The sequence below is a fragment of the Rhinolophus sinicus genome, linkage group LG17 (assembly GCF_036562045.2).
Source record: "Rhinolophus sinicus isolate RSC01 linkage group LG17, ASM3656204v1, whole genome shotgun sequence".
Lineage (NCBI taxonomy): Eukaryota > Metazoa > Chordata > Mammalia > Chiroptera > Rhinolophidae > Rhinolophus > Rhinolophus sinicus.
In genome coordinates, this window is record NC_133766.1 from 18810808 (window position 1) to 18835895 (window position 25088).

Genomic DNA, 25088 nt, shown 5'->3' on the forward strand with positions numbered 1-25088 from the left:
ACAAGTTATCTGCCCCAAACATTTCCAACCTTTAAAAATTAAAAACTAAAAGGTGACAGTAAACATAGTACATCCCTATGGGTGTGTAGGATAATGTTTAGCTTTTATTGGGAAAATTGACAACTTGGTATCAATTTCAGAACTGACACTTTTGGGAAATGCTTTTTTAAAACAATTATCAGTAGTTTATCAGAGGAAAGAAAAGGTGCAGGCAATTTTTCAGTGGAAAAAGCCAAATTGAATACTCTGCCATTCCTAATATAATTTATAAACTTTCTGATTATTTGGTCTGAGTGATCATTAGCTAAAATGGGATGGTTCTATTGTGAATGAAGGGCCTGTAAGATCAAATGCTGCGTGGTATGAATTCAATGAGACTAACCTTGGACTTAAGCTTACACATTTAAAAACTTAAAACAACCCTGAAATATGATATCATTATTTAAAAATAGAAATCTATTCTAAAATCTGCGTTTATATTATAAAAATGTCTTTAGTCAGTATAACAGAATGGAGTAAATATAATTTTTCATAATTTACATTTACAGCGTATCACAGATTTTCTCATAATCTAAATAACTATGTGGCATAATGTATCTCCCTGGTTTAAATAAACAGTACAGCTCTCCTGTGAACCATAATGGCTTGCGGGAATTTAGTTAAAAATATGGTGAGAGAGACTTGTATGTGATTAGAACCTGGAGGAAAAAAGAGAAAAAGGAGAACAGACCATCGTACTCAACTTAAGTATTCTCCCAGAAATACTACAAAATCTTTATTTAAAGGGGTGAAAAGAGGCTATTTTTTTCTAAGCTTTAAAAATAATTTCATAGCAGTTCTGGAAAGATAATCTAACCTAGGCAGCAGTGCATATTCTATAAGGGCAAATAATTTTGGAAGTATACCAAAGAAGATACGGAGATAAACAGTTCTTAATGTATCACCTAATTTTAACCTGGAAAGAAAATAAATTCTGTAAGAAGTTCAGATGGTGTCATAATCAACCACCTAATAAATGTTTAGCAAAAAGCAAATGTTTAAAACACTGGGCTAGACTCTAAAGGATAAAATAAAATACATAAAATATTAGGTTGGTGCAAAAGCAAATGTGGTTTATGCAATTTTTAACCTTTTAAACCGCAATTACTTTTGCACCAACCTAAAAATCATACATAATCTTCAAGGGTCACTTTCATAGATGAGAAAAAAATTGTACCTACCTATGCAGGACTTAGAAATGTTGTAAAGGTATAATTACTATGTGAAAAATAGATTGAAAAAGTTGTCGGGTTTAGCGTAGATTTTTTCAATTGTGCATTATATACCATGAACTTAAACTGTATTCAGGCTATTTGATCAGATACTCACAGAATGATTGTAAGAAGGTTCCAATATCACAGGTAATGACATTTTCCCTTGAAGATTCAATTTTGTTAAATAAAAAATCTTTTCCCCCACAATCTTTTCTTTTTTCATGCGATGTACACCATACAGTCTAAACCGAACTGCATAATTTCCAATCATCTCAGATTCAACATGATTAAATTTGAATGTTTCTGTGAAGACAGGGCATGGTCCTCTCTGGATGCTGGTTTTTGCTCTCTGTTTCTTTATAGGTAGAAGAACAAGGTGTACTTGCCATGAGTTGCCACCTGTCCTGTTATATGTTGGGATATCTGTGACAGCTGTCACTGTTACCAGAAGCTTCTGTTCTTGTGAGTCATAGTCAAAAGTCACATCCAGGGTGCCGTATTTAGCTTCTGGCTCAGGATCAAAAGGTTTAGGAAGCTGTGACGATGATCCTTGAGCTGATATGTCCTGAAAAAACAAATTTAAAGATGTTCTGTTTTCAACGCTATTATTTAATCTAGCATGTAAATAAATACCTGATATTTTTTTAGGAGGAGGATGTGAAAACTGTTTTGATTTGCTACCACAAAGAAAGTAATAATATTAACAGTCAACTACAATCAAAAGCTACCGTATAGGGCCAGAGTAGTATAAGTTGTAAGTTAAATTAAAAAACATATCATTAAGACACAGAATTTAATATTCACGATCACAATTATTTTCCCTTTTAAAAATTTTTTATTAAATTTATTGGGGTGACATTGGTTGGTAAAATTATATAGATTTCCAGTGTACAATTCTATAACACATCATCTGTGTATTGCATGGAAGGAGAACTGACTCTGGGTGGTGAACACACCATCACAATTTTGAGAAAGTTGGATGTATGCTTTTACAATGAGAATCGAAAATATATACGTACTTCAAAGTGTATCTCTGTTCCTTTGTAGGAAACTACTAAATTTTATTTTCAACATTATAAACAATGCAATTGACAGCTCAATATTAGGGGAGAAACAGAACGTAAATGTATAATGCTACTGAAAAAATTGGTTCCATTTTCAGAGTGTGTTCTAAAACATCCCCACCTATAATAGAATGTAAACACATTTAGGTTTGAAAATCAATGGAAATGTGAAATATGAAAGTATAAATACAAAGCCTCAAAAATATTTGCAGCCCAATATTTATTTCCCAAAACATATTTTACATCAAAATGTAAACTACATATTATTTTTAATATGAATTACTGTTGAAAATGGCAGAAGAAGACACATTTCAAAAGTTCAAGAAAGACCAAATCTGTTCATTTTAATTATGAGATTAAAAGGAATTGTACCCATTTCCCCTGGAATTGTCTCAAATTCCTGCCAATGTAACTATCTGGAATGCAACAGGAGTTTAGGCTAGTTATTGACAGTGCCAAACCTTGACCTCTGACCTTTCAACTACACCACTTGCTCCTTCAAGTATTTTAATAAATCTTAAATGCTTTTCATTTTTCCAATGTGGACCAATTTTATAATTTACTAAAATTTTCTTAACTTTACTCAATGCCTACGAGTAGTCACTACTACTGACTCCCAGGCATCTCTTCTTGTAGTTCTCAAAAGAACTACTCGAGTTATAGCCAGAAACACACTGTTTCGCAGGAGATGATACTTCAAAACTTTCCTTATAGCTGATATGACCATGAGACTCAGCTTTGGCCAATGGGAGGCAAATAGAAGGTATGTATGTATGAAACGTCCAGATCAGGTTTATAAAGAAATTACTTGCCCTTCACTCTCTCTCTTGCTCTTCCCACGGAAGAGCAGCTACACATATGGGATGTATGGGTCAGCATGGACCATGTATATTACAGCAACACCTAGGGTATGGCGGAGTGACAAAAAAGAAGGAACTAGGCCCCTGAATGATACTGCAGAGCAAAAGCACCTCCTCACCCTGGACTGTCGTTAGTGAAAGACAAGTAATCTTCTGTGGTTTTTAGCCATTGCACTAGATTCCTTGTTATAGCAGCTTAACACGTTCCCTAACTATTACACCTCCTGTGTGCCACGTCCTAATTTAAGTGGGAGAGATACAGCAAAGAATCAAAAAGACCCAAGTCTGACCTTATAAATCTTACATGTCTGCCTTCAGTGACCCATTTAATAACATGTATGAAAAAAAAAAAGATGACAAATGAAGAACAATACTTGGGAGAAGGAACAAAGTCTCATAAAATAATTGGGTTTCTTTTATGCAGTACGATTGAATCAAGGTAAATGTAGTCTTACTCTGTAAAAAAATTTACAGTTGGAGCAAAATGTGTTAATGCATGCCACTCATAATGGTAATTAAAGATGATTAATTACATGACTTTGATTTTTCAATTAAATATTTTCTAAAATAGTGTCACAACAGCTAAGATTTTCAAGGCAATAACATTTTTTATAAGGTTGTAGATAGCTATTTCTGAATTTTCTCTTGGCACCTTTTTTTTTTCTTTTTTCTTTTTTCTGGGCATTCTGACAATTCTCGTGAAACCGAGGGTTAAAAGAGTGGGAACTTTGGAGACTGAGCTAATATTTGTATTCTTCAAATAGGCAATTAGAAAATAATCCTTCTTTTCAAAGTGTGTTAATCAAAGTTTTGACCATTCTTCAGCTAGCAACAGGTCATCAATGGAGTTTATGATCTCCTTGCCAGGGAGCTCTTCTGGACCCTCAACTCCTGTCCCAGTTCAACAATGCACGTGGATAGGTCCTAAGATAGCTACACACTGAATGAAACCAAGACAGAAGTAAGAATTTTGTGTTTGACCAATGTGTATTAAAGGAATGGTGGGAAGCAAAATAAACTTGAAAAAACACATGAGTGAATTGTATGCTAACATATGCTATTGGAATCTAAATATTTATGTAATGGGCATTTGTTCTATTGTTTGAATACATTCAGTGCTGCTATAAAAGACACAAAACCAAGTAGGGTAGAGGAAACTCGTAAGTATTGTTAACACAAATAGCAAGTTAGCAGCTTCTGAAATGTGGGCAAAACTCACAGGCTGTGTTAGCTATAGATAATGAATAAGGAAGTAACTTGAGAGACACAGGCAGAATTCTGAAGATGTGTTAAATATAGATAGTAAAATATAGATAGTTAATAACTTGTAAGATAGGATAAAGATAGACGGAATAGAAAATATGATAGAAGAAATGAGTATTACCGATGAAAAGCCCAAGCCATGATGTCACCTCTGGGCTGACAGCTCTATCACCCATGTGATCTATTTAAGAAATGCAGATAAAACCTATGTTTATTTCGTAGGCTAACTGGCAAGTTTCACTGGTGACCAGCAGTACTTGCCCCTGCATCTCTCCCATAAAACAACTTATGTGTTTTTGGCCCTTGGCACCTTGGTTCAAATCTCAACTCTTGTCCTTGTTACCTCACTGTAACTGGGTAACACGGATGGAACAGTGAGACGTTCCACAGAGTGAGACAGGACATATGGCTGCGCATTCACATAGTGTGGTCCTGCCACCTGTCCCTCTCGGCATCCTGTCCTAAGTGTTAGCCTCCCTCATCATGATCCTCATACTTCTTGCTTTTTATTTGAGCTAGATTAAAACATGCACATGTGTGCGCCCGCCAACACACACACACACACACACACACGCACAGAAGTAGAATGTGAGCATCTTAATTTGGTCTGTGAGTGCTCTGGGATAGCTTGCCTGGTGGTGTACCTGGAATTTCCCACACAATTTAGGTTAAGAGAGGCAATATAATACAGTTGTTACGAGCACTGTTTTGCAGTCAGGCACACATGGGTTCGAATTAAAGTTTTTAAGGACTGCTTACACTTTGGGCAAATTGCTTAACTCTCTGAATCGTAATGATTTCATTTGTAAAATAGAAATAATAACTTCCTGAAGATGAGGTTGTCAGAATTAAATGAGTTATGCATTAAATGAATTCACAGCAAAATTTCTGCCACAATTGGTGATAGGTATTATTGTTGTTAATTCCAAACTCCAGGCTTCACCATTAACTCGTTAACAATCTACACAGTCTGCAATCCTACAAAACAGCTGCCTCAAGTGTATTCAGATATAAAACACAAGATAAATATTCTTTGTGAAAAATCATGAAATACTGATGTATTCAACTTAAAATACCAATGTAGAATTTTCTTCTAAGTTAGATACTATAATACTAGAAGCAGTAGAAAAGTAGTGACAGATAATAAGTATTTTTAGAAATGATGTAAGATAAATTAAAAATTAAGAAAATTCTATTCACAGCTCTCCCTCCATTATTGAATTTCGGCAGCAGATGAAAATTCACCTGGTAAAAACCCTAACACACTAGTTTTACAAAATGCTGCCTGGGACAAAAGTTGTAAAAACTTGCAATCTAAAACACAGTAAAAGTAAATACTGCCTTATGAAAACTTCTAGATTAACTTTATAGTTTTTATCATTATAGGAAGATTAGAACAAATCCTTTTTAGAACATGGAAATACTTCAAAAGTGTAACAGCCCTATTTTTGTTGTCATTTTCACATTTTTGCTCCAAAAAAGGAAATAGCTTAAAACACAACCAATCAACCATTCTGAATGCATGATGTTATGAATTCGAATTTCATTAGTAAAACTGAGCATGACTTATCTCTTCCATATTCTATGATATGAAAATGCAAAAATGTTATTTTGAAATACTTGTAAAGCATTAATGGGAAGCCTCCCAATAGTAAAAACATCCAAAATAAAATAATTTTTTAAAAGACACAAACATAAATAGTAATCTCAAGATGAAAGAAACAGGTAAATAATTTCAGTGTTTTATATGAAATGTTGGAAAAAAACTATCTTGAGGCTGACACTTGGGGGAAGATAATTTTTTAATATCTTGTGTATTGCTCTCAGTTTTGGGTACCATCTTCCTTTAGCGAGGAATTGAAAGATGGTTGGGACACCCTTGATAAGTCTGCTGGATACAGATTAGATCTAGGATAGAAACTGGTACCAGAAAGAACAAGAGAGTGATAAAACCTTCTTTATTAAATTAAATTTATTGGGGCGACATTGGTTAAGAAAATTATATAGTTTCAAGTGTACAATTCTCTGATACATCATCTATATATTGCATTGTGTGTTCACCACCCAAAGTCAGATCTCCTTCCGTCACCATATATTTGATGATTGAAGGAAATAAATGAAAATAGTTAAACTAGCATTGATCTTAGCAGTGTCAGAAACCAGTTTTCCTTTTTCCTTCACCCTCTTCTATCTTCCCCCTCCCCGCTCCTAATCAAGAGTTGAGGCACAGGATTATTATCCTCCAAATAACATTCATTAATAAATTCTGTGTGCTTGTACTTACTTCCGGGCTCAGGACTGCGGTGCTGTCACTTGGCACATCTTCTTCATATCCTTTAGTATGAAAACTTTCTATTTCATGACCTGTGCTTCCTTCACTTGGGCACTTGTTGTATGAGCATCTTGGGCTATTGCTGCAGTGGGAAAACTCACATTTACTGTCCCCAATTTCTGAGGGTGTACATGAGAGATGGGGAGAACCACTGTCATCCTGATACGGTGGTGGCTGCAATTCATCCAGTGGGGGTGTTCTTCTCATTCTCTGAATGCAGTTTCCTGATAATGAGGAAGAATCTGGTCACTGTTTCCAATTAGCTTCGACATGCAATACAGTCCACAGTAACTGTCAGTAACTTCTTAAACACTGGATTAAAAATCTGTGGCAATGTAACTGTTAGATTGACTCATGAGTTTACTTCTTCTCTGGTTCAGATGCAGAAATAAACTAATCTGGTTTCCTACTCCTCTCCTACTGAACAATAAGATCAGGAGAGTAAAAGTCATATACGAAGAGAGATCCTGTTACCATAAAAATGGGAGAGTGGTAAATATTAGTGAAAGCCCATATTTATTCTGTTCTTTCTTCCCAAATGTCCTGAAGCATACACACTTCACCTGTTCCCTTATGATCTGTGGCCTCTCAGGCCCCAGTAAGTAAAAATGCGGGAGGTAAAACAAACATGAAAACTTCATTTATTTTCCTCAATTACTGAGGTGAACTTACATTAGCATTCAGCTTAGCAAAGCCAGAAACTATTTTTCCACATCTATCCTAGATCCAGAATCCTAAAATGAGGGGTCCTGCGAATCAAGGCCTCCTCCCCACCGATCAGCAAAGACTGAAGGCTGCGTGCGTGCCATGCGATTCCCACTCCATTCCCGGGAGGTCACTCCCTGCCCCAGCCTGGTCTGCATCCTGCTCCTTCTCAAGCGTGGCTCCACCTTGTCTACAGCAGGCATTTCCACCTCCAGCAGTGAACTCGAAACCACATTTTCTTTCACTTTTAAATTATCCTTTGAATTTTTACCACAACGATTTATCTCAATGACTGAGATAAACATGTCTGTGACCAGGACCGAGGTGATGGCAGAAGGAGGATGTAAGGGAACAGTTCAGTACACAATTTAAGAACAGCGAAGTCTGTGTAGAGAAATCCTGAATGCAATATCAGATATTAAATTTAAACACTGCTCAGTTTTCCTTTTAATGGACTATGAATCTCCTTTCTCAAAAGGGACCCTGAAAAAAGGCAGTTTGTATTATAATTCTTATAATGGCGTTTAGTTCAAATGTTCAATGGGTCTTCTGTTCTTCCTCAGATAGAAAAACTACACAAGACTATAAAACTCATTTTAAAGTTATCACAATGTCTGGTTCAAATGAAAAAGAGTAATTTGTAGGAACTTAACCTAAATTTACATATTCACTCAGAAATCCTAATTTTGGCAAAAGAAAATTAAATGTCTTCCTTAGTGAGTCTAAGATACTAACTTTGGTTTACAAAACATAAGCAAACAATAGAAAAGTTACTGAATATAGTTGGAGCTAAATTTGAGAAGAGAGGTTAAATAGATACATTGCAAGTAATAGCCAATAAAACACAATATCAGACTGGAGCTTCCAGGAAAGCTTCTGTTTTCCTGATAAAAGTAGGCAGACTCAACTGGGATGCCCTTTGTCCACTGGCCTCTCCCTACCCTCTGCCTGGAGGTGCAGCAGCCATCTTTGACCATAAAGTAACAAGCACGGAAATGAAAGCTAAGGATGCAGAAGGAGAAAATAGAAAGGGCCTGGGTATCTCAAACATCACTAAGACCGTGTCTCCAAACTTCTTGATGCCTGAGACAAATAAATCCCCACTTGTTAAAAACAAACAAACACTAATAATAAAAAAAAGCCCAGCAACAAACAACTGATAGTTGGATTTTCTGTTTTTTCCAAATATATTCTCTGATAGTTTTAAAATCAATACCCTCCTCTCCATTAAAAATGAATATTTAATCTATTGAATTATAAATTGAATGGTGATACATAAATATTTACTGTAACATGAAGTCAATTAAGAATTCCATAATGCACTGGTTCTAGGAGTCAGCATACCACCTTTTCCTTTATTTTTTTAAGAGAGATGATCTTTATCAGAAATCTCTCAGGATATTACCCCACAGACCTCTCTGGACAGAACTGAATCACACATCTATTTTCAACCCCATCTCTGGTAGGGGCAATGGGATTGCTATAAGTAGCTTAGATGAACCAGAAGCCATCAAATTAAAGCTGGCGATTGGGTCAGTTTCACTGTTCATGTCTATATGGGAAAGTAGATGCCACTCACAAAGGAAAAGAGAGAGAAGACTCAAACAAATAAAAATAGAAATGAAAGAGGAGTTATTACAACTGATACCACAGATACAAAGAATTGTAAGAGCCTACTATGAACAAATAAATGCCAACACACTAGACCATGTAGAAGAAATCGACAAATTCCTAGAAACATAACCAAGACCGAATCAGGAGGAAACAGAAAATCTAAACAAATAGACCCATTATTAGTAAGGAGTTTAAACCTGCCAACAAATAAAAAGTCCAGGACCAGAGGGCTTAGCTGGTGAATTCTACCAAACACTTAAAGAAGAATTAATATCAATCCTTCTCAAACTCTTACAAAAAATAGAAGATAAAGGAATACTTCCAAATTCATTTTACTAGGCTGGCATTACGCTGATACTAAAGCCAGACAAGAATGCTACAAGAGGGCCGACCGGTGGCTCAGGCGGTTAGAGCTCCATGCTCCTAACTCTGAAGGTTGCCGGTTCGATTCCCACATGGGGCAGTGGGCTCTCAACCACAAGGTTTCCAGTTCGACTCCCGCAAGGGATGATGGGCTGCACCCCCTGCAACTAGCAATGGCAACTGGACCTGGAGCTGAGCTGCGCCCTCCACAACTAAGATTGAAAGGACAACAACTTGACTTGGGAAAAAAAATCCTGGAAGTACACACCATTCCCCCAGTAAAGTCCTGTTCCCCTTCCCCAATAAAATCTTAAAAAAAAAAAAAAAAGAATGCTACAAGAAAAGAAATGACAGGCCAATATCTCTGATGAATATAGATGCAAGAAGCGTCAACAAAATATTAGCAAACTGAACACAACAATACATTTAAAAAATTACACATCATGATCAAGTGGGATTTATTCCAGGGATGCAAAGATGGTTCAACATTCGTAAATCAATCAGTGTGATACACCACATTAACAAAATGAAGGATAAAAATCATATGATCATCTCAATAGATGCAAAAAAGCATTTGGCAAAATTCAACATCCATTCATGACAAAAACTCTCAAAAAATGGGTATAGAAGGAACATACATTAACATAATAAAGGCCATACATGACAAACCCACAGCCAATGTCATATTCAATAATAAAAAGCTGAAAGCTTTTCCTCTAAGATCAGGAACAACACATGGATGCCAACTCTCACCACTTTTATTCTACACAGTACTGGAAATCCTAGCCAGAGCAATAAGGTGAGAAAAGAAACAAAAGAAATTCACATTGCAAAAGAATGTGTCTATTTGCAGATGACATATTATATATAGAAAACCCTAGACTACACACCCACGTGCGCGCACACTCACACACACACACAAACACACACACACAGAGTTAGAACTAATCAATGAATTTGGTGGTAAAGTTGAAGAATACAAAATCAATATAAATATCAGTTGCACGTCTATGTAGTAACTATCAGAAAAAGAAATTTTCAAAAAGTCCCTTTACAACTGCATCAAAAAGAATAAAATACCTAGCAATAAATTTAACCAAGGAAGGGAAAGTCCTGTACACTAAAAACTGTTAAGACATAAATAGATATTCCATGCTCGACTGTAAGAATATTGTTAAAATGTCCATACTACCCAAAGCAATCTACAGATTCAATGCAATCATTATCAAAATTCCAAAGGCATTTTTCCCAGAAATAGAAAAAACAATCCTAAATTTTGTGTGGAGCCAGAGAAGACTCCAAATAGCCAAAGCAATGTGGATAAAGAACAAAGCTAGAAACATCACACTTCCTGATTTCAAACTATATTAAAAAGCTATAGTAATCAAAACAGAATGGCATTGGCATAAAAACAGATACAAATCCATAGAACAGAGAGCCTAGAAATAAACTCACACATACATGGTCAATTAATTTACTGACTGCGAAACCAAGAATATACAATGTGGAAGGATAATCTCTATAATAAATGGTGCTAGGAAAATTGGACAGTCACATACAAAATAATGAAAATGGACTACTATCTTATGCCATACAAATAAAAAAGTATTAGGTTGGTGCAAAAGTAATTGCGGTTTTTGCAATTATTTTTAACCTTTTAATGCCTAATAACTCAAAATGGGTTGAAGAGCTGAATGTAAGACCTGAGACCTGGAAGAAAACGTAGATGGTAAGCTCCTTGACATTGGTCTTGAAAATGGTATTTTGGATTTGACACCAAAAGCAAAGGCAACAAAAGTAATAATCAACAAATGAAATTACACCAAACTGAAAAAGCTTCTGCATAGCAAAGGAAACCATCAACAAAACGAAAAGGCAACCTATTAGAATGGGAGAAAATATTTACAAATTATAATCAGATAACAGGTGAATAACCAAAATACATACAGTATTCAAACAACTCAACAGCAAAAAAAAAAAAAAAAAAGAAAGAAAGAGAACAAGAAAAAAAATTAAAATCTGATTTAAAAATGGGCAGAGGAACTAAACAAACATTTTTCCGAGGAAGATGTCCAAATAGGTGACATTGACATGAAAAGGTGCTCAACATCACTAATCATCAGGAAAATGCAAATCAAAATCACAATGAGATATCATCTCACACCTGTCAGAATGGTTACTATCAAGAAGACAAGAGGTAACATGTACTGGCTTGGATGTGGAGAAAAGGGAACCCTTGTGCACCGCTGGTAGGAATGTAAACTGGTGAAGCTGCTATGAAAAATTGTGGACATTCCTCTAAAAACAGAAGTAATTACCATACCACCCAGCAATTCCACTTCTGGGTATTTATCTGAAGGAAACGAAATCACTATCTTGAAAACACATCTGTACCCTCATGTTCATATGCAGGACACGGAAACAACTTAAGTAAAAAACAAATCCTGCTATTTGTGACAACACAGTTGGACCTTCAGGGCCTTATCCTAAGCAAAACAAGTCAGAAAGAAAAAGAGAAATACTGTATATGTGGAATCTAAAACAACTGAATTCATAGACACAGAGAACAGATTGGTAGTTGCCAGAGGAGGGGTGGGGGATAGGAGGAATGGATGAAGGTGGTCAAAAAAGTATACACTTCCATTTACAAGATAAACAGGACTTGGGGATATAATGTATAGCACAGTAACTTTAGTTAACCATATTGTATTGTACATATGAAATTGCGAAGAGAGTAGATCTTAAAAGTTCTTATCAGAAGAAAAAAATACAACTACTATGTGAGGTGACTCATATTAACTAAACCTATTGTAACCATTCTGCAATACAGACATATATCAAATTATGCTGTACACTTTGGATTAATACAATCTTTCATGTCAATTATATCTCAATAAAACTGGCAAAAATAAAGAAGACCCAACATCATTTCCCTTCCAAAAGCTTATATACTAATTGGGAGTATAAAAATACATACACATGAAACAAAAGCAAAAAAAAACAAAAAAAAAAAACAACAGAGTAGATGACTAAAGAATATAGAGTCGGACGTCATTAAAATGGCGGCGTGAGGTGAGCCTCTTGTAAAACTCCCCTGGAATTTACAACTAATCAAACAACTGTAACTCCACAAAGGACTCCCTGCACAGCAGACAGGCAAGACGAAGAGGCCTGCTACTGAATTCACCTAAAGGAGGGCGAATCCCGTGAGCGGGGCAGGAGGGAAGGGAGAAGTGCCGAGACAGAGCCGTGGAGCGCAGGACACAGACCTAGCTCAGTGCTCCGAGCTCGCTGCTTCCCAGAGCTACCACAGCTGTGGGAGAGGGAAGAACTCGGAGTGCTAGGGCTCCGCTTGTGGCTCACAGGGCTGAGGGGGCAGCATATAACACGGCTGAACCCAACGCTCATGGCAGAGACCTCGGAGAAAAGACTGAGGGAAGAAGGCTGAAAACGGTGGTTTAAGCCCTCACTGCCGAGCAGAGAACGGAAGCCTTAGGCACTGAGACCAGCCGCCCCCTCCCTACCCTCCCAGAGCTCGCCCCGACCCCACCTGCCCAGTGCTAGAAGCAGGACAGTGGCAGTGTCACATCAAAAGAACAGAATATTTGCTGTTCTGAGAACTGTGGACCGCAGACACAGATTTGCAGCCCAAATAGTTTGGCAAAGGGGAGGGAGCTGTGGAAGCAGGACTGGCTGTGGTGGTGGTCGCCGCCAATGCTCTGGGCCACCTCTCACAAATCACCCCGCCCCTGGCCCCACCTATCTGGGCAGATCCCTGCAGGAGTAAACAGAACTGCTGAAACACACGGGCTCTGAATCTGGTGCAGGAAGACCTTTGGAACTTCAAAAACTCTCTGCATCCCCACACGGACACTACGCCCAGTGACCCAGGCGAACTATTAACAGAGGAGAAGCCTGTCTCCCAGGGAATCCCCCCATTGTGTGAGAAGCTGGAATAGGGCAGAGAAAACATAGCACTACCGTGTGAGAGAGAAAAAAAAGGATGCAGTCGGAGAGAAAATAAAACATTCTACCAACAAATACTGGAAAACAAAAGAAAGACCTCTTCCTATCAACCTGTTGCAGAAGCCACTCCTGTAGATGTCTAGGAAGAGAAATAATAAATCAGTAATTGCCATGAATAACCAAGGTAACAAGACAGCTCAGAAAGAAAGTGAAAAGTCTCCAGAAAAGGAACTTAAAGATATGGAAATACGTGACTTAAATGACAGAGAATTCAAGATTGCAGTTCTGAAAAAACTCAACGAGATGCAAGAAAACACAGAAAGGCAGTTTAATGAACTCAGAAACACAAACAACAATATGAGCATTTTATGAAAGAGACTGAAATTTTAAAAGAGAAACAAATAGAACTTCTGGAGATTAAGAACTCAATAGAAGAAATTAAGAAAGAAATAACAAGCTTAGGTAGTAGAGTTGACCAGATGGAGGAAAGAATCAGTGACATTGAAGATAGACACCTGGAAATTACATGGATGGAAGAAGAAAGAGACTTGAGACTTAAAAGAAATGAAAGAACTCTACAAGAACTTTCTGACTCCATCGGAAAGAGCAATATAAGAATAATGGGCATACCAGAAGGAGAAGAAAGAGAGAAGGGAACAGAGAATATATTCAAACAAATTGTCGATGAGAACTTCCCAAACTTGTGGACAGAACTGGACCCTCGAATCCAAGAAGCAAATCTGTCTCCTGGGTATCTACCCCAAAAATCTGAAAACATAAAGACACGTGTGCTCCAATGTTCATTGCAGCTTTGTTTATGGTGGCCAAGACATGGAAACAACCAAAATGTCCTTCGATAGATGAATGGATAAAAAAGTTGTGGTATATATACACAATGGAATACTATTTGGCGGTAAGAAAAGATGATATAGGAACATTTGTGACAACATGGATGGATCTTGAGAGTATGCTGCTAAGTGAAATAAGTCAGACAGAAAAAGAAGAGAACCATATGATTTCACTGATATGTGGTATATAAACCAAAAACAACAAAAGAACAAGACAAACAAATGAGAAACAAAAACTCATAGACACAGACAATAGTTTAGTGATTACCAGAGGGTAAGGGGGGTGGGGGGTGGGAGATGAGGGTAAGGGGGATCGAATATATGGTGATGGAAGGAGAACTGACTCTGGGTGAACACACAATGGGATTTATAGATGATGTAATACAGAATTGTACACCTGAAATCTACGTAATTTCACTAACAATTGTCACCCCAATAAATTAAAAAAAAAAAAAGAATATAGAGTCTAGGAAGGAGGAACATAGAATGTAGGCTAGAAAAACCAACATGATCAAGTTCTCACCTTCCTTATCCTTCAATCTGGCAATTTGCTTTCAGTTTTCATCTTTATTAAAATGTCTTCTCACACTGTGACTCTTTTTCCTTTTCCACTATAATAACAGTTCTCTGAACTTCCTTTTGATGTTATCAGCACAATCTAATTTCTATCTGGTAATAATGTTATACACCTTACTTCCTTTGGTTTACTTTTCCCTGTCTAGTTGCCTGCCAACTAGAGGATTTAAAAAGCTGAGTTACAATTTAGATTTAGTGTAACTGTGCTCCAGAGACCAAGGTACAAGTTACCCTAAACAGGGTTAGTGACATTTCAAGATGCTAAGTAAACTCCATGCGTACATCTCACTGTTTCTGGATTTGAGAGAAACAACTGAAAAGCTGTGAATTGAAATATGTAAGTCATTTTTGAATATAAAAATTATATGTTATACGTAGGAATATATGCTATATATAAATTTATAATTATAAATTGTTCTATAAATCCTCAAAGTTTTGAAAATAATAATACCACCCTTTCTGTTTACTTTGGCATAAATGTATGTGAAATAGAAATTTCATTAAAAAGATACAGTTAAGAGGATTTCTCAAAACTTTTTCAGTATCTTTTTTCTCTGACAACTACTTTATACTGTCTACATACTGTAGTAACTACGAGTTGGCTTAAATTTAATTGATATTGGAAACATTTTAAGATAATTGTTTTACAAAGTAACACAATTTATGATTATTAAGTTACACTGTAAACATCAAAACTTAGAGAGAAATTTCTCGTGGGGATGATTAAACACCAAAATGATGATGCCCTACTATTATTTTATCCCTTGTTTTACAATCTGATTCATATGTTATTTTATGGAAATGATATATTCATAAAAGGTTCATGCATGGATATATTTTAAGAATTTTAATTTACCATCTGCATATTGCACAGCACCTACAAAACAAGACAAAGTATCTTACAACCCTAGGCAAAGATAGGATGCATACATAACCAGAATATACTCCTAACCTGTAGTTCTTAACATTATGTTTTGAGACAGTGGTTTTCAAAGTTGGAGAACTGCAGCTCTAAAAAGGTGGTGAATATTCAACAATTGTAGAATTTACTTTTCAAGTGCCTGTGGAAATTTTCCAAAATTTATTATATAGTGGGTAATAAATTAAGGCTCAACACATTTCACAAAACTGGAATGTAAAGAGGATGTTTTCTGACCACAATGGAATTAAACTAGAAATCAGGGAAAAAAATAACTAAAAAAACTCCACAGAAATCTAGATTAAATAATTATAAATTAAAACATTCTTCTAAATAACCCATGGATCAAAGAAGAAATCACAAAAGAAAGAAAGAAATAATAAAGAGCAGAAGTCAAATAGAAAACACACGTGAGAGTATTAGCAAACCAAAATAAAATGTGTTGAGAACACTGGTCAAATTGATAAACTACTAGAAGAGACTAATCAGGAAGAAAAAGAGAAATAGTATAAATTACTAATATCAGGAATATAGAAAAAGACATAATTTCAAATCCTTCAACTATTGAAAGGATTTTCCCTTTATCCTTCCCTTTCGGGACATTTCAATCCTAAAGCTACTGAGTGGGGCAGAAGGAGGCAGTAGTCTGCACTGAGAGTGGCAAGGGAAGCTGAAGTGGACCAGTCCTACCTCAGAGCACAAGTGGGATAAGGGTGATGCTCTACCTGTGGAGGAAGCCCAGTGTGCTATTCGGGGCCCAGGAGAGATCAAAAGGCTATCCATGTCAATATGGGGTGTCAGACACAGCATGCCGTGTCAGAAACCAAGTGCGGTGAGGAGGGCCTTCATTCAGGAAGTGGCCAGATGTGAGGTGTCAGAGCTCAAGTAGGGTAAAGAGGGCATCCACCCATGGGCAGCCCTATGCAGCACGTTGGAGCCCAGGATGGGTGAGAAAGCCCAGTGTGGGGAGCCAGAGCCTCAGCAGGATAACGAGGTTCCCCATGGAGAGGCACCCTAGCCTGGGGCAACAGAGCTCAAACAGGGCGAGGAGTATGGCTACAGTGAGGGAAGGGGAGCGAGCCTGTGAGAGGAGTCACAGCCCAAGTAGGATCAGAGCCATGGAAGGGACTGGTGCAGACTGTCACAGCCCAGGAAGGCTGAGGAGGGCACGCACACAGAGGTGTACCTGGTGAAGGAGGCAGGCATCCACATAGAGAGGTGCCTGACAGGAAAACCAGAGCCTACGCAGGATAGGGAGGTACCCACGTATGAGGGTTACCTGGAAGGTGGTGTGAGAACCCAAGTGGGGCAAGGAAGGCAACTATGCAAAAAAGGAGGTGTCAGACTCCACGCGGGAAATCAGCGCTTAGGGAGCGTGATGAGAACATCCAATGTAAGGTGAGCGGGCCCGGGGTACCAGGGCCAAGAGGATATGTGAAAGTCTGCATGGGATCTCAGAACCCAAATGGGGTGAGGGGGGCAGGCACAGGGAGAGCCAGCAAATAATAAGTATCAAGGTCAATGAAAGCCAGGTCTCTGGCCTTCAGTGTTGGAGAAGGGAGTTACAAATACGGAAAGGGAAGAAACTAGAACAAACTCTGTGGTGTTGAAGGTATCAGTATGAACTCAGTTTTTAAGTAACAGGTAAAGGCCATTATAGTATAAATGTTTATATTACGCACACACACACACACACACACACACACACACACACACACACACACACAGAGTATGCTAGCTCTGTCCACTGAGAGGGTGTAAGAACAATATCTCAGAGGTTCAAGATGGCAGATTAGGTAAATGCTATATGCCTACTGCAACCCAGGATCACACCACGATTACAAATAAATTATAGAACAATCAACATCAAGAATCATCTGAACACCAGCTGAACAGAACCCCTATAACTAAGAGGTCCCCCCTGAAGAGGGAGGCGTCCCCCAGCCCCACACCGGGCTCCCCAGCCCAGGGGTCCTGTGCTGAGAAAAGGAGATCCCACAGCATCTGGCAGTGAAAATCAGCAAGGACTCTGTCTGCCCTTCCCAGTGGGGTGGAAGGTGGCTGGAAACCCAGACACCTCCTGTAGAGCTGGCACACGGACTCGCTCGCTCGTGGGCATTCTCCTGGTCTCTGGTGGAGGGTGACAGCTCGGGAGGCCCAGGGACGTGCGGAGGACAACTGCGTGGCTTCAGCAGGGGAGCTGGAGGAAAGGGGAACAGCTGGCCCTGCGTGGAGCCTACACATGTGTGGTGCACAGGAGTTCACCATCTTTTCAGTGTTAAACCCTCCCCCAAAAAGGCTAAGTCTGGGACCGTATTGGTCTGGAAGAATCCATGCATGCTCATTTCCTTGGTGATGCCTTGGGTCCCTGATCTCCGCACAGCTGGTGCTACGCAAGTCACCCAGGAAACTCATGACTACTGGGCTGCTGGCCCCGCCCCACAGGCTACAGAAACCTGTTTAAAGTGGATGGAGGGCCTGTTATGGCCCAGGAAACGTTTGCTGGTGGGCTGTAACCCAAGACCTGTGCTGCAGCATACATGGGCGGTGGCTGGCTGTAGTGCTCTCAGGGATTTTGGTGGGTGGTCCTGGACGCAGCACCGGTGTAGGAGCCAAGACTGCACTGACTTTGTAGAAACACCGACCACACCCCTTAGCTCCCTGGAACCCTGCCTTGCCCACGTAGAGCTGCATTGCCAGTGGCACTCTGGGCACCTGGGTGGCTGGCCCTGCCCCACAAGCTGTGGAGGCCTTTCACAGCAGTGGACAATCCACAATGGCCTGGGGACATTTTGGTGGTGGACAGTGACCGAAAAACTGCACCGCAGCCACTCAGGGGCAGCGTTCAGGAATCTGCAAGCCTGAGGTAGTGGCTGGCTGCAGACTTCTGGAAGCACTGTGCAAGGTGGTCACAGGCCAGGCAATGGTGTAAGAAATGAATTTGCATTAACTTTGTGACAAAACTAGTGACTCCCTTGAACTCCACCCTACCCAGCCAGTGCTGCATCGCCAAGAGGACTCTCAACACTGGGTCAACCAGCCCAGCATGGGCAGCTAAGGAGGCTCTTTCAATGGCTGAGCTTTACAGGCAGCTGGTGGGTGGCAATAGGCCTAGGGGGTCCTGGGCATTTTGCTGTGCTGCCTCAGATCCACTATTGGTGGAAGCCAGCCTCAGTTCAGAGCAAGGCCACCCCCACATGCCTCCAGGTCCAGCACAGGCAGTGGCCAACCACATATAGCTTTGAGGCTCCTATCACATAGCCACAGGCCAGTAACAGGCAAGGCTGAAACTGACCTACATGGGTGCTCCACCCACGAGACACCAGAAACAACACATCCGGAGGCCAGCTTCAGACCACACCAGAGCACTACCTGGTTAGTCCCACAAGCAGCACAATCAAAGGGGGGGTCTCAACAGGCACACGATCCCACAAGGGAAAAGGCCCCTCTGAGGGGTCAGACCCCACACAGCAGCTCATATACACAGTGGGTGTAGCCAATCCTCACAGTCAGTCAGCCTGGGAGTCAATCCCACTCAATGATGTGCCAAAAGTAATCAAGGCTCAATTACAACAGGAGAATACATACTACACACAAGGGACACTCCTGGAACACAATCTCCCAGGAGATTAGGGAGACTGCACAACGGGACTACACAGGACACATACTATGTAAGGCCACTCAGCAAAGACTGAGAGACACAGGAGATCTACCTAACGCATAGAAGCAAACACAGTGGCAGCAAGAATGAGGAAACAAACAAAAAAACGTGTACCCCTCAAAAAGAACAGAAGAAACCTCCAGAAATGGAACTAAATGAAAGGGAGGCAACCAACCTACCAGAGACAGAGTTTAAAACACTGATTATAAGAATGCTTAAGGAACTTAGTGAGAATTTCAGCAAAGAGATAGCAAGCATAATGAAGGACATAGAAACCATGAAAAAGAACCAGCCAGAAATAAAGAATACAATAGCTGAAATGAAAACTACACTAGAAGGAATCAACAGACAATTAGATAAAGCAGAAGATCGAATCAGTTATTTAGAAAACAAGGTAGCAGAACACACCCAATTGGAACAACAAAAAGAAAAACGAATTAAAAAAAAAAGAAGACTGTTTAAGGGACATGTGGGACAACATCAAGCACAGTAACATTCGCTTCATAGCAGTACCAGAAGGAGAATGAGAAAGAGCAAGGGATCAAGAACCTATTTGAAAAAATAATGACCAAAAACTTTTCCAACCTGGTGAAGGAAATAGACATAGAAGCCCAGAAAGCTCAGAGAGTCCCAAACAAGATGAACCCAAACAGGCTGACACTAAGACACATCACAGTTAAAATAGCAAAGATTAAAAATAAAGACAGAATCCTAAAAACAACAAGACAAAGACAACTAGTTTACTCACAAGGGTGCTCCTGTAAGACTATTAGCTGATTTCTCAACAGAAACTTGGCAGGCCAGAAGGGAGTAACAGGAAATATTCAAAGTGATGAAAAGCAAGGGCATACAATCAAGACTACTCTATCCGGCAAGGCTATCATTTAAAACTGAAGGAAAGATAAAGAGCTTCCCAGAGAAGAAAAAGCTAAAGGAATTCATGACCACCAAGCCAGTATTACAGGAAATGTCTAAAGGACTTCTTTAAGTAGAAAGGAGAAAACAAAGTAACGAAGATAAAATATATGAACAATAAAATGGCAATAACTATGTAACACTTTAAATGTAATCACTTTAAATGTAAATGGATTAAATACTCCAATCAAAAGATATAGGGTAGTTGAATGCAGATGAAAACAAGGCTCATACGTATGTGTTTACAAGAGACCCCTTCAGATAAAAAGACACACATAGTCTGAAAGTAAACAGATGAAAAAAAGATACTTCACACAAATGGAAATTAAAAAAAAAAATCTGGGGTAGCAATACTTATATTGGACAAAATAGACTTTAAAACAAAGACTATAATAAGAGACAAAGAAGGACATTACATAATAATAAAGGAATCAATCCAACAAGAGGATACAACCCTAGTAAACATGTATGCACCCCACATAGGAGCACCTAAATATATAAAGCAAATACTGATTGACATAAAAGGAAAGATCAACAGTAATACAGTCATAGTAGGGGACTTTAACACCCCATTGACACTTATTGACAGATCTTTCAGACAGAAAACCAACAAGGAAACAAGAGAATTATCACACTAAACCAGATGGAGTTAATTGATATTTTTCGTGCATTCTACCCCAAAAGCAGAATATACATTCTTCTCAAATGAACATGAAACATTTTCCAAGACAGACAAAATTTTAGGCCACAAAATAAATCTCAATAAATTTAAGAAGATTTAGATCATACCCAGCATCTTCTCAGACCACAATGCTATTAAACTAGAAATCAATTACAAGAAAAAAACTAGAAAACACATGGAGGCTAAATGGCATGCTACTAAACAATGAATGGATTAACAATTAGATCAAGGGGGGAAAAAATCAAAAGATGCCTTAAGACAAATAAAAATGAAAACACAATGACCCTAAATCTATGTGACACAGCAAAAGCAGTCCTATGAGGAAAATTCATAGCACTACAGGTCCACCTCAAGAAACAAAATAAATCTCAAATAAACAATCTAACGCTGCACTTAAAGGAACTAGAAAAAGAATAGTAAACATAGCCCACAGTGATCTTAAAAAAGGAAATAATAAAGAACAGAGTGGAAATAAACCAAATAGAGTCTAAAAAACCCCCAGAAAAGATCAATGAAACCAAGAGCTGGTTCTTTGAAAAGACAAACAAAATTGATAAACCTTTAACCATACTCATCAAGAAAAAGAGTGGGGACTCAAAAAAACAAAATCAGAAGTGAAAGAGAAGTGACAACAGATACCACAAAATACAAAGGATTTTAAGAAAATATTATAAGAAATGACACAACAAATTGTGTAATCTAGAAGAAATGAATAAATTCCTAGAAACATATGATCTTCCAAGATTGAATCAAGAAGAAACAGAAAATCTGAATCAATTGATTACCATGAACAAAATAGAATCAGTAATCAAAAACTCAACAAACAAAAGTCCTGGACCAGATGGCTTCACAGGTGAATTTCACCAAACAGTCAAAAAAGAATAAATACCTACTTTTCTCAAATTATTCCAAAAAATTCAAGAGGAGGGAAGACTCCCAAGTTCATTGCATGAAGCCACAATTACCCTGATTCCAAAACCAGATAAAGACATTACAAAAAGTGAGAAGTATAGGCCAATATCACTGATGAACATAGACGCAAAAATCCTCAAGAAAATATTAGCAAGCCGAATACAGTAATACATGAGAAAGATCATACACCCTGATCAAGTGGGATATATTTCTGGGATGCATGGTTGGTTCAATATCCACAACCAATTAACATGATACACCATATAAACAAAATGAAAGATAAAAATCATATGATCATATCAACAGATGCCAAAAAAGTATTTGACAAAATCCAGCAATCGTTTATGATAAAAACGCTCAGCAAAATGGGAATGGAGAAAATAGCTCAACACAATAAAGGCCATATATGACAAACCCACAGCTAACATCACACTTAATGTGAAAATGCTAAAAGCAGTTTCCTTAAAATTAGAAACAGGACAAGGATGTCTATTTTCACCACTTCTATTCAACCTAGTTTTGGAAGTCCTATTCACAACATTCAGACAAGAAAAGGAAATAAAAGACATCCAAATTAGAAAGGAAGAAGTAAAACTGTTCTTATTTGCAGATGACATGACACTAAATAGAGAGAACCCCAAAGATTCCACCAAAAAATACTAAAACTGATCAATGATTCAGTAAAGTAGCAGGATACAAAATTAACATTCAGAAGTCAGCTGCATTTTTATACACCAATAATAAACTATCAAAAGGAAATTAAGAACATCCCATTTACAAGTGCATCAAAAGAAATACCTAGGAATAAATTTAACCAAGGAAGTGAAAGACGTGTCCTCAGAAAGCAATAAGACACTGAAGAAAGAAATTGAATATACAAATAAATGGAAGCACATACCGTGCTCATGGATAGGAAGAATTAACATAGTTAAAATGTCCATACTACTCCAAGCAATCTATAAATTCAATGTAATCCCTATCAAATACCAAAGGCATTTTTCAAAGAACTAGAACAAATAATCCTAAAATTTATATGGAACCATAAAAGACTATAAATCGTCAGGCAATCTAGAGAAAGAAAAACAAAGTTGGAGGTATCACACTACCTGGTATCAAATTATACTACAAGGCTACGTAATCCGAACAGCATGGTGCTGGCTGGCTGTTGCAATGTTAACTGGGATCATATTCAATTTATAGACCAACTCGGGGAGAACAGCTATCTTAACAATACTGAGTCTTCCAATTAATGAACATGCTGTACCACGACAGATAAATCTTCTTTATATTCTCTCAACAATGTTTTGCAGTTTTCAGTGTAAAAGTCTTGTTTATTATTCTATTCCTAAGAATTCTGTTTTATGATGCTACTACAAATGATGTGGTTTTTAAAACTAAACTTTCCAGCTGTTTTTAATAGTATAGAGAAATACATTTGAAATCTGCACATTGACCTGTTATCCTAAAAAATTCCTTGTAGATTTGTTAGAAATTTTTACAAAGTTAAGTCATCAGCAAATAGTTTGACTTTTTCCTTTCCAATCTCTGTGATTTTTCTCCTTCCTGTCTTCTTGCACTAGACCACTGACCAAAACACTGAAAAAAGTAGTGCGAATGAAAATCCTTGCCATACACTACTAGATTTTACCAAAAAAAAAAAAAAAAAAAATTCACTATTTCACCACTGTTAGCCTTACGTGATTTTTGTTTACTTTGCCATTGTTTATTAGAACCTATAATCACAGATTGAGAAAGTTTGCAGGAAGGTTCTATCATGCATGGAAAGTGAATTTTGTCAAATGTATTTTTCTTTCAGGTGCAATAGATGGTTATATGATTTTCTACTTTATTCAGTTATGTGGAGAGAAATGCATTGATTGACCTCCCAATTTTAAACTACATTTGCATTCCGAAGATAAACCATACTTGGTCATGATGTGGTCTTTTTATAATTCCTGGGTTTAATTTGCTAATATTTTTAAAGGATTTTGCATTTTAGTATATGAGAAACATTGCGGTTTTTGTTGTTTTTTCCTCCCCTTCTTGTAATGTCCTTGTCTGTTTTTTTCCTGACAGGGTAACCCTAGACTCATAAAATGACTTGGAAAATTTCCTTTTTTTTTTTGGTGAGTTTGTACTGAACTGGAAATACATTTCTTCTGAAATATATAGAGTTCATCAATGAAGCTATCTGGGTCCGGAGTTTTCTCTGTAGAAGGGTTTTTAACTATAAACATTAAGGCAACTGAAGTTACCTCTCTTCTTGAGTGAGGTTTGGTCATTTGCGTCTATCAAGGAATTTGTCTATATCATTAGGTAAAATTTACTGGCATAAAGTTATTCATGATATTCTCTATTAATATTCTCAATGTTCATGGCATCAACCATGATGTACCTGCCTCATTCCTGATGTTGATTATTTATGTCTTCTTTTTTCCTGGTGATTGTAGGTAGAGGATTCTAAATTTTATTGATTTTCCAAGAACCATCTTTTGGCTTCAGTGGTTTTCTATTTTGTTTGTTCAATTATTTATCTCATTGATTTCCACTCTTTATTATTTCCTTTCTATACTTACATTGTTTGTCAGTTTACTAATTTCTTTTTATTTTAAACATTTTTTTTTATTGGAGAAAGGGAACAGGACTTTATTGGGGAACAGTGTGTACTTCCAGGACTTTTCTCCAAGTCAAGTTGTTGTCCTTTCAATCTTAGTTGTGGAGGGTTCTGTTCAGCTTCAAGTTGTTGTTCTTTCAGTCTTAGTTGTGGAAGGCGCAGCTCAGCTCCAGGTCCAATTGCTGTTTTCTAGTTGCAGGGGGCACAGCCCATCATCCCTTGCGGGAGTCGAACAGGCAACCTTGTGGTTGAGAGGACACGCTCCAACCAACTGAGCCATCCGGGAGCTCAGCAGCACCTCAGCTCAAGGTGCCATGTTCAATCTTAGTTGCAGGGGGCAGAGCCCACCATCCCTTGCGGGACTCGAGGAATTGAACTTGCAACCTTGTGGTTGACAGCCCACTGGCCCATGTGGGAATCGAACCGGCAGCCTTCGGGGTTAGGAGCACGGAGCTCTAACCGCCTGAGCCACCAGGCCGGCCCTCAATTTATTAATTCCTTACAGAAGTTTACACAACTAATTTTCAACCTTTCTTCCTTT

General features: G+C 38.1%; 1 protein-coding gene across 7 annotated transcripts in view; it reads right to left on the minus strand.

Annotated features, from left to right (window-relative positions):
- SYT14 (synaptotagmin 14) overlaps window positions 1-25088 on the minus strand; it is a 235733-nt gene that overhangs the window by 102782 nt on the left and 107863 nt on the right. For all 7 annotated transcript variants that reach the window (XM_074322502.1, XM_074322501.1, XM_074322506.1 and 4 more), the window contains 2 exons: window positions 6725-6996; window positions 1369-1818 (listed from right to left, as the gene is read on the minus strand). In XM_074322502.1, coding sequence (XP_074178603.1) covers window positions 1369-1818; window positions 6725-6996 — 722 coding nt within the window. The remainder of the gene's footprint in view (window positions 1-1368; window positions 1819-6724; window positions 6997-25088) is intronic.